This window comes from Citrus clementina, unplaced genomic scaffold (genome assembly GCF_000493195.1).
Source record: "Citrus clementina cultivar Clemenules unplaced genomic scaffold, Citrus_clementina_v1.0 scaffold_9, whole genome shotgun sequence".
Lineage (NCBI taxonomy): Eukaryota > Viridiplantae > Streptophyta > Magnoliopsida > Sapindales > Rutaceae > Citrus > Citrus x clementina.
The window spans coordinates 8,534,130-8,543,986 of NW_006261964.1; the positions used below are offsets into that span (position 1 = coordinate 8,534,130).

At 33.1% G+C, this 9,857-nt stretch overlaps 1 protein-coding gene and 1 non-coding gene across 2 annotated transcripts; one reads left to right on the top strand and one right to left on the bottom strand.

Annotated features, from left to right (window-relative positions):
• Positions 1-2,958: 2,958 nt before the first annotated feature.
• On the top strand, positions 2,959-9,420 carry LOC112098940. The gene is made up of 7 exons (XM_024185772.1): positions 2,959-3,151; positions 3,554-4,390; positions 4,550-4,648; positions 5,586-7,151; positions 7,656-8,185; positions 8,917-9,028; positions 9,173-9,420. Exons 1-7 carry the CDS (start codon positions 2,959-2,961, stop codon positions 9,418-9,420), a joined length of 3,585 nt encoding a protein of 1,194 aa, XP_024041540.1.
• Positions 3,410-3,518, bottom strand: LOC112101629. The gene has a single exon (XR_002907651.1). It is a non-coding gene; the product is annotated as a small nucleolar RNA R71 (small nucleolar RNA).
• Positions 9,421-9,857: the final 437 nt, after the last annotated feature.

Genomic DNA, 9,857 nt, shown 5'->3' on the forward strand with positions numbered 1-9,857 from the left:
CAAGCCCAATTAGTTTCAAGCCTTAAGAAGATGGTGGGACAACTGGCTTATTCAGTTCAGACCTTGGCAATGACCGTTGAGAAAGGTAAGTTTCCAAGTCAACCAGTGCCTAATCCTAAAGGAGTACATGAAGCAAGTACCAGTTTACCACAGCAGCATGGAGAAGTCAAAGCAGTCATGACCTTGCGAAAAGGAAAAGAAGTCGACAACAAAGTGGAGATGTCGGTGACAAAAGAAAATCAAATTGTACCTGTGAATGTTAAAGACTCACCATCGGAGGAAAAAGAAGAAACCAACCCACGAGAATATGTTCCTAAAGCTCCATTTCCTCAGAGGTTAGCTAAAGGAAAGAAGGGAAAACCAACAGGTGAGATTCTCGAAATCTTCAAACAGGTAAGTGTTAACATCCCTTTGCTTGATGCTATAAAGCAAATTCCATCTTATGCCAAGTTTCTTAAAGACTTTTGTACTAAAAAGAGAAATATTCATGTTCAAAAGAAGGCATTTTTAATAGAAAATGTTAGTTCTATACTCCAACACAAAATTCCTCTAAAATGCAAAGACCCAGGCTCCCCCACTATCTCATGTAGCATAGGGAATCACACAATCGAGAATGCTTTATGATTAGTATTAAAAATTGTTTAATTATCAAGCGATAATATGTTATTTTATGCTTATGTTATAATTTATATTTGTGTTTATGTAATATATTATGAATTATTAATTATGTTTTAAATATATTTAATTTTGTGTATTTTTATGTGTTTATTAGGAAAATTATTAATTTCACGTACTTCGAGGCTCCAAACAGATAAACGGAGGTCAAATTTGGATTCCGGAGGTCCGAAAACCTTAAGATCAGTCAAGATCGGCTTAAAATTGGGCTTGTGTAAAAAAAGTTGACTTTTCCTGTTGACCGAGCACTGATTGGATGATGAAATGAGCTTACAATAGATATGAGTGCATGGGATAATTGGCAATCTTGACTAAATCTCAACCGTTCATGATTCAATGGCCATGATTGTGCCACGTGGCAATGGTTGGTGAAGCAAGTTGGAGGATCCGAATCTTTGTATTCGGGTCGACCCGATCCACCCATTAACCCGCCAAATCTCAACCGTTCTTTGGGTAAATCGGACGAGTCAAATGATGCCATGTGTGATGTTGACTTTTGAAGTTTGACCAGCCATTGGATCTTGATCTAAGGGTTGTGAGGAGCACATGCATGAAGCCTATGATGGACCGCAAAGCACTGGATTATGAATTTATTTTTCTATAAATAGAGCCTCATTTTTATGTTTTAATCATCTCTCTACAACTCTCTTCTTCTCAAATTCTCTCCATCTCCTTGTAATCTTGATTTCCAGGTGTGTTTTTAATATTTTGTATAATTATTTTCATTAATAAAATTAGTTTTATTTCCAATTTTAGTTGTTTTTATTTCTTTTAATTATAAGTAATTCAATTTTACTACTTCTTTTTATTTTAATTATGCTTAACTAAATAATATTAGTTAGGGGAAGGTGAAACTCTTAAGAAATAAATATGATTTAATCAAATTCTATGTTTAATTTTATAAATTAAATTATTTTCTATTTAATTTTATACATGTTTTATATTTTGAAAATTTGATTTATTGTAGACAAACAAATGAATTTGGCACAATAAATTCTTAAGATCTTAATATAAGGCATGGTGAAATGGTATTTTGACTTATTGTAGACAAATTAAATTTTGGCACAATAAATACTTAATCCATCATAAAATTAAAGGGAAAATAATAATAATTTGTATAATTAATCTTTTGAGTAATAAATCTAAAACAAATTGGCAAAAAGAATTTATTAAGTTTTATTTATTTCTAAGAGTGGATCCATAACCCTAACTAGTTCAATTCCATAGTTTCATTTAAATTAAGTTGTTTATATTCAAGTTTTAATTTCAATTTTTAGATAAAATAAAATAAACTAATTAAATCTTTTCTCTGTGGATCGACCTCGGACTCACCGAGTTATAATACAACAAGACACTCTTATACTTGGGAGTTAAAATTTACTTTTAAGTTGTGTCAAGTTTTTGGCGCCGTTGCCGGGGAAAAGTTTTTTATTTGGTTTGTTTTTCCGTTTTTATTTTTCTCTTATATGTAAAATTTCGTTTGCCCCCTTTTCCTTTTCTTAAATTCTCTTTTGTCCCCATATCTTTCATAATTCTCGTTTCACCCCAACAGTTTCCGTTTCTAGCCCAATCTTCTGGTAATTACGTTCGGACCCCGATATCTTTCAATTGTTTCACTTTCATCCCAAATTGCTAATTCTAAACTTCTAAAAATTACAGTTTGACCATAAAATTAAAAATAATTTGTAATAAAATCCCTAGACGAAATTCCTCAACATAATCAAGACTTGGACATATTTGGACATACTTTGGACATATTTGGACATATTTGGACTTATTTTGGACCAAACTAACTTTAACTACTAACTCTAATTACTAACTCTTAACTTACTAACTGCTAACTCCTAACTTTTATTTAATTTCAGTTATTTAATTTTCTGCATTTATTTTATTTCGTATTTATTTATTTGTTTTTTTTGCTTTATTGGTGGGTTTAACCACCAAACTAACTACTAACCCTTAACTTTTATTTTCAGTTATTTAATTTTCAGTATTTATTTAATTTTGTATTTTTTATTTTTTTAATTGGTGGGTTCAACCACCATTTTTTTTATTTTGCATTTATTTATTTATTTATTTTTTACTTTGTTGGTGGGTTCAACCACCATTTTTGTTATTTAATTTTCTTTTGTATACTTATATTATTTACTTATTTATTTTTTTATTTTATTTTGTTATCAATTTGTGTAAATATTATCTTTATAACATAACCCTTGCATGAGACATTGGTCTCGATCTTCAAGTGGCAGGTTAATTCGTAGATCTCAATCTCCACCACCAATCATGGATGAGAATCAAGGCGAAAACGTTTTGGGCGAACCTAATCCTCAAATTGATCAGGGAGACAACCAATCTCAACATGGGCATGATCAGAATCAACCAAGGACTCTGAGAGACTACATGAATCCAACCAGAACCGGAGCACCGTCGTGTATAGTATTTCCTCCAGAAGCATCTCGATTCAATTTTAAACCAGGTATTATCCAACTTTTACCAACATTTCATGGTTTAGAATCTGAGAATCCGTACTTGCATCTAAGAGATTTTGAGGAAGTTTGTAATACATACACGGACCAAAATTGTAGCATGAACATAATTAGATTAAAGCTTTTTCCTTTTTCATTAAAAGATAAAGCTAAAACTTGGCTACAAAACCTTAGATCTGGATCAGTAAGAACTTGGAATAACATGCAAGAACAGTTTTTGAAAAAATTCTTTCCACCTCATAGAACAAATTCTTTTAAAAGGCAAATCACTTCTTTCACTCAAAAAAATGGAGAAACATTATACCAATGTTGGGATAGGTTTAAAGAGTTGCTTAACATATGCCCACATCATGGTTTTGAAACTTGGCGATTGGTCACTTATTTCTACGAAGGCTTAATACCCCAAAGTAGACAGGTTGTTGAAATGATGTGTAATGGTGAATTTAGGGATAAAAATCCTGAAGATGCACTAGATTACCTTGACCAATTAGCTGAAAATGCACAACATTGGGATACTGTTGGAACTTTTGAATTGACAAATAAGCAACAATCATCTCCATCTAGTGGAGGAATCCATAACCTTAGGGAAGATCATGATTTACAAGCAAAATTTGCATCCCTAGTTAGGAAAGTTGAAGCTTTGGAGCATAAAAAGAGTGATCAAGTAAAATCTGTTCAAGAAATTGCATGTAACATATGTAATTCGAATGATCATTTCACTCAAGAGTGTCCCACTTTGCCTGCACTTAAAGAATGTCTAAATGATCAAGCTAATGTCATTAACACTTTCAATAAACCAAACCCATATTCACAGACTTATAATCCTGGTTGGAAAAATCATCCGAATTTCAGTTGGAGGAATAATAATAATGCACAATCTTCACAAGCACCACCTCCACAAAATTTTCAAAATCCTCAGCCTTATGCACCATATGTTCCACCACCCTGGAAAAATCTGGAAGACACAATGCATTCATTCATCAGAAAGCAAGATGTTATTAACAATCAAAATGCACAAACTTTTTCTGATTTGAAAGATACTCTTGCTAAAATTGCTTCTGCACTCACCATTCAAGAAAAAGGAAAATTTCCAGCCCAACCACAACCAAATCCTAAAATTCAACAAAATCCACCCACAGACCAAGTCAAGTCAGTTATAACTCTTCGTAGTGGTAAGGTTGTTGATAGACCTATGCCTGAACCTTATGAAAATGATGAAAATTCAAAGGGTAAGGAAGGACTAAATGAACTTACACCTAGTGAAGAAATAACTAGTGTTCCACCTGAACCACCATTTCCGCATGCATTGAATAAACCAAAGAAATCAAACCACTCTTCTGAAATTTATGAAATCTTTAAGCAAGTGAAAGTTAACATTCCTCTATTAGATGCAATCAAGCAGGTTCCTTCATATGCCAAATTTTTAAAGGACTTGTGCACTGTTAAGAGGAAATTGAAGGTAAGAAAGAGTGCTTCATGCCGAACAGGTAAGTACAATTCTGTCTACTAATAATAAGTCGAAATATAAAGATCCTGGTTGTCCTACCATTTCTTGTATTATTGGTAACCACAGAATTGAGCATGCTTTCCCAGATCTTGGTGCTAGTGTTAATTTGCTTCCATATTCAGTTTATCTTCAACTTAATCTTGGTGAGTTAAAATCAACTTCAACTACACTTTTGCTTGCCGATAGATCAGTTAAAGTACCAAAAGGAATAGTGGAAGATGTTTTAGTACAAGTTGATAAATTTATTTATCCTGTGGATTTTATTGTCTTGGAAACTGAACCTGTTGTGAATAATTACAAACCAATTCCTGTAATTTTAGGTCGACCATTTTTAGCAACTGCTAATGCTTTGATTAATTGTAGGAATGGTTTAATGAATTTATCCTTTGGGAATATGACTTTGGAATTGAATGTTTTCAACATGTGCAGGCAACCTAATGAAGAAAATGAGAATGAAGATGATACTGATGAACAAAAGGAATTGTTTGAATCTTGTATCGAGGAAAATATTCAAAAAGGGGATTTTTCTGAACTTTCTAATGTTTGTTTAGTTAATTCAATTGAGTCAAATAAGCAACTTGAACTTGATATTTCTAATATAAATTCGTTGCTCGATTCTATGCAGACTTCGCAAAATTATGATGACGAGCCAAAATTTGAGGAGCTTGGAAGTATTGAAAAGACAGAACAACAAGAAGCACCTAAAATGGAATTGAAACCTTTGCCTGAAGGATTGAAATATGCTTTTCTTGGAGAAGAACAAACTTATCTTGTTGTGATTTCTTCTACTTTAACAAGCGACCAAGAAGGTAAGTTACTAACTGTTCTTAAAAAGCATAAAAATGCAATAGGATGGACTTTAAATGACATTAAAGGCATTAATCCCTTAATCTGCACACATAGAATTAATTTGGAAGAAAATGCTAAAATATGTCAACAACCTCAAAGAAGATTAAACCCACACATGAAAGAGGTAGTCAAAACAGAAGTCCTTAAATTACTTGATGTGGGAATTATCTACCCTATTTCTGATAGTAAGTGGGTAAGTCCTACACAAGTAGTGCCTAAAAAATCTGGAATCACTGTTGTTAAAAATGAAAAAGGTGAATTAATTCCAACACGAATTACATCTAGTTGGCGCATGTGCATTGATTATAGAAAATTAAATGAAGCCACTAGAAAAGATCATTTTCCATTACCATTCCTTGACCAAATCTTAGAAAGAGTAGCAGGACATCCCTACTATTGTTTTTTAGATGGATATTCAGGTTATTATCAAATTCCTATAGCACTTGAGGACCAAGAAAAGACCACATTCACATGTCCTTTTGGAACATTTGCATTTAAAAGAATGCCATTCGGGCTTTGTAATGCTCCTGCAACATTTCAAAGATGTATGTTAAGCATTTTTTGTGATATGGTTGAACATTGTTTAGAGGTCTTTATGGATGATTTGACTGTGTTTGGGAATTCTTTTGATGATTGCCTTGATAATTTGGAGAAAGTTTTAAAAAGATGTGTTGAAAAAGAACTCGTGTTGAATTGGGAAAAATGTCACTACATGGTTACTTCTGGAATTGTTTTGGGTCATGTTGTTTCTATTAAAGGAATTGAAGTTGACAAAGCAAAAATCGAAGTCATATCTAAATTGCCACAACCAAAAACAGTTAGAGATGTGCGATCCTTTTTAGGACATGCAGGATTTTATAGGAGGTTTATAAAAAACTTTAGTGCCATATCTAAACCACTTTGTAACCTCTTATTAAAAGATGCACCGTTTGAATGGAATGATGATTGCCAAAAATCTTTTGAAAAAATAATTTGTCTTTTAACATCTGCACCTATTATGCAATCTCCTGATTGGTCTTTGCCATTTGAATTAATGTGTGATGCAAGTGATTTTGCTGTTGGTGCTGTTTTAGGACAAAGAAGGGATGGTAAGCCTTTTGTGATTTATTATGCGAGTAAGACTTTGGATAGTGCTCAAATGAATTATTCTACAACTGAAAAAGAATTACTTGCTGTGGTATTTGCATTAAACAAATTCCGTTCATATTTGCTTGGCTCTAAATCTGTTGTGTTTACTGACCATGCTGCTGTGAGATATTTGATGAGTAAACAGGATGCCAAACCGAGACTAATTCGTTGGATTTTGTTACTACAAGAATTTGACCTTACCATCAAAGATAAAAAGGGTGCTGAAAATGTTGTTGCTGATCATCTATCAAGACTCACATCCGAATTCTGCAATGATATAACACCCATAAATGATTCTTTCCCTGATGAATTTTTATTTTCTGTTACTTCAATGCCATGGTATGCTAATATTGTTAATTTTCTTGTTACAGGTAAAATGCCTTTGCAATGGAATGCTCAAGAGAAGAAGAAATTTTTTGTTGAAGTAAAGAAATTTTATTGGGATGATCCTTATTTGTTCAAATATTGCCCAGATCAAATTTTTCGGCGATGTATTCCTGATAATGAGGTAAGTAATGTCATTAATTTTTGTCATTCTGAAGCATGTGGTGGTCACTTTTCTTCAAGAAAAACTACTGCTAAAATTTTGCAGTGTGGATTTTATTGGCCTACCATGTTTAAAGACACATATGAATTTTGCAAAAGTTGTGAAAAATGTCAAAAATTGGGATCAATTACAAAAAGAAACATGATGCCCTTAAATCCCATACTTGAAATTGAAATATTTGACTGTTGGGGAATTGATTTCATGGGTCCATTTCCATCATCTTTTGGATTTGTGTATATATTAGTTGCAGTTGATTATGTCTCAAAATGGATTGAAGCAATTTCTTGTCGAAATAATGACAGTAAAACTGTGATTAAATTTTTAAGAGAAAACATTTTAAGTCGATTTGGAATCCCTCGAGCCATTATCAGTGATGGAGGTAAGCATTTTTCTAATAAGTCATTTGAGTCTTTAATGAAGAAATATGGAATTACACATAAAATTGCTACCCCTTATCATCCTCAAACAAATGGTCAAGTTGAATTAGCAAATAGGGAGATAAAACAAATTTTGGAAAAAACGGTTAACCCAAACCGAAAAGATTGGTCTCTTAGACTTAATGATGCACTTTGGGCTTACCGCACTGCATTTAAAACATCATTAGGAATGTCACCCTATCGGTTAATTTATGGTAAACCTTGTCATTTACCTGTTGAACTTGAACATAAATCACTTTGGGCTATTAAAGCTTTTAATTCAAATTTGGTTGATGCTGGTAATGTGCGAAAATTGCAATTGAATGAACTTGAGGAATTAAGGAATGATGCATATGAAAATTCAAGAATTATTAAGGCAAGAACAAAAGCATTTCATGATAAAAGAATTTTTCGAAAAACATTTGAGATTGGTCAAAAAGTGTTGCTTTATAATTCTCGTCTTCATTTATTTCCAGGAAAGTTAAAGTCAAAATGGAGTGGCCCATTTGTTGTAAAAAATGTATATTCATATGGGGCCATAGAAATTGAGAATCCAAATAATGGTGTCACATTTAAAGTTAATGGTCAAAGATTAAAACCATATCTGGAACATCACCCACGTGACGAGGACACCGAAATTAATTTGGATGACCCACCAATTCTTGATTAAGTTTTTAATGATTTTTTTTTGTTTTACTATTATTTTACCGTTTCATTGTTTGACTTTTTTTTTTCCTTAGATTGATGCACTGTACATAGTTTTTTTTTAACATTGTTTTTCTTGTGTAAGCCTGTTTGTTTGACAGTTGTACATTCTCTCATCAATTTTCATTTTACATCATGAGCACCTCAATGAGAAAATACCTGTTCGCACATCTTAAAAGATTTCGGCGTATAAAATTTCACTTAAGAGGCCTAATACAAAGCTGTAAATCACATCCACTTTGGGATCTGCAACCACCAGAATTCGTGTCCTATGTTGAGGATCTAGAGGGACAACTCAGAACAGTAGAGAGTGGCATATATGAATTTCAAATGGAGCTTGAGGTTAACTCAATGAGAGGACGAATGTAAGTTCATTTTCCTTTTATATTGTGTGCTTCTTTTTGCTCGCTTTCACGCTTGATTTGATTTTGCAGATTTGATTTTGGTGTGTTTTGATTTATTTTCCCGTATAAATGGCGGATAACGGTACTCCGTGACTTCTTAAGTCGGTATCTTCAGTTTCCCACAATAACTGAAACCCCAAAATCATACATGGAAGAAATACAACATAAACTCCATAAGCATTTTCCCTCTCTCCCTCAGAATGCCCTCAGGAAAATTTACAAAGCTCGTTGTGAACGACTGCGTTTGTTAATGATCAATGGCATTCCTTCTGACATTCGTTGGTTAATTGAAGCAAAGGTCCGATTAGCAGGTGAGTTTTCTGGTCAATTTGTTTCTTACATGCCTGGTTTTGGTAAAAGTACGTTTGCTAAGAAAAGGAGAGCTAAACGACTTGGCTCAAAATGTCATAACTGTGTGAGACTTGGTTGCAAACGACCAGATTGTAAATCTTTAGGAATGGTTTCTGATACTCGTGAAGATAAAATTAAATTCGTTAAAGATGGCATGAGTAAAGAATCGTTGGATGATATCTTACGATCTCTTGAGACGCATCGAAGCGGAATTGTGCAACGTGAGATTTACAATTTGTGGATACTATTCCAAAAACAAAGTGCACAGTTAAGTCTTGGGAATCTGACTCAAAAAGACCCTGTTTGCCAGTTTATAAGAAAACTGGATGGGAAGCCGATCCTCGACCCATAGAGGGCGTTCAAGCCGTTACTGGACGTAAAACCAGAGGAAGATGTGAGCCACAATCACAACTACCAGTAAATATCCTTTCACTTCACTGTTATTTTACTTTATTGTTATTTTATCATTTTCATTATTGCATTTAGCGATGTGATTTTGTATTTAATAAATATTTGGTTTCTTTTACTGTTTGCTTTTTCTAATCATTACTTTTTTTTACTGTTTGTTTTTGAATTATTGAGCCACGAGCTTTCCTCGTCATTTGACAAATATTGCCAACCCATTTACAGCTGTTTCTCATTATTTATGTTACCAAGATCTTTAAATATGAGCTCATTTTTCAAACACTCACAACTTGTTTTTGAAAAATTAGTCCAATGGCATCATCTTCGAGTAAACAATTCAAAAATATTTGTGTGCTTTCTGGGTTTCACTATGGAAAGTACAAA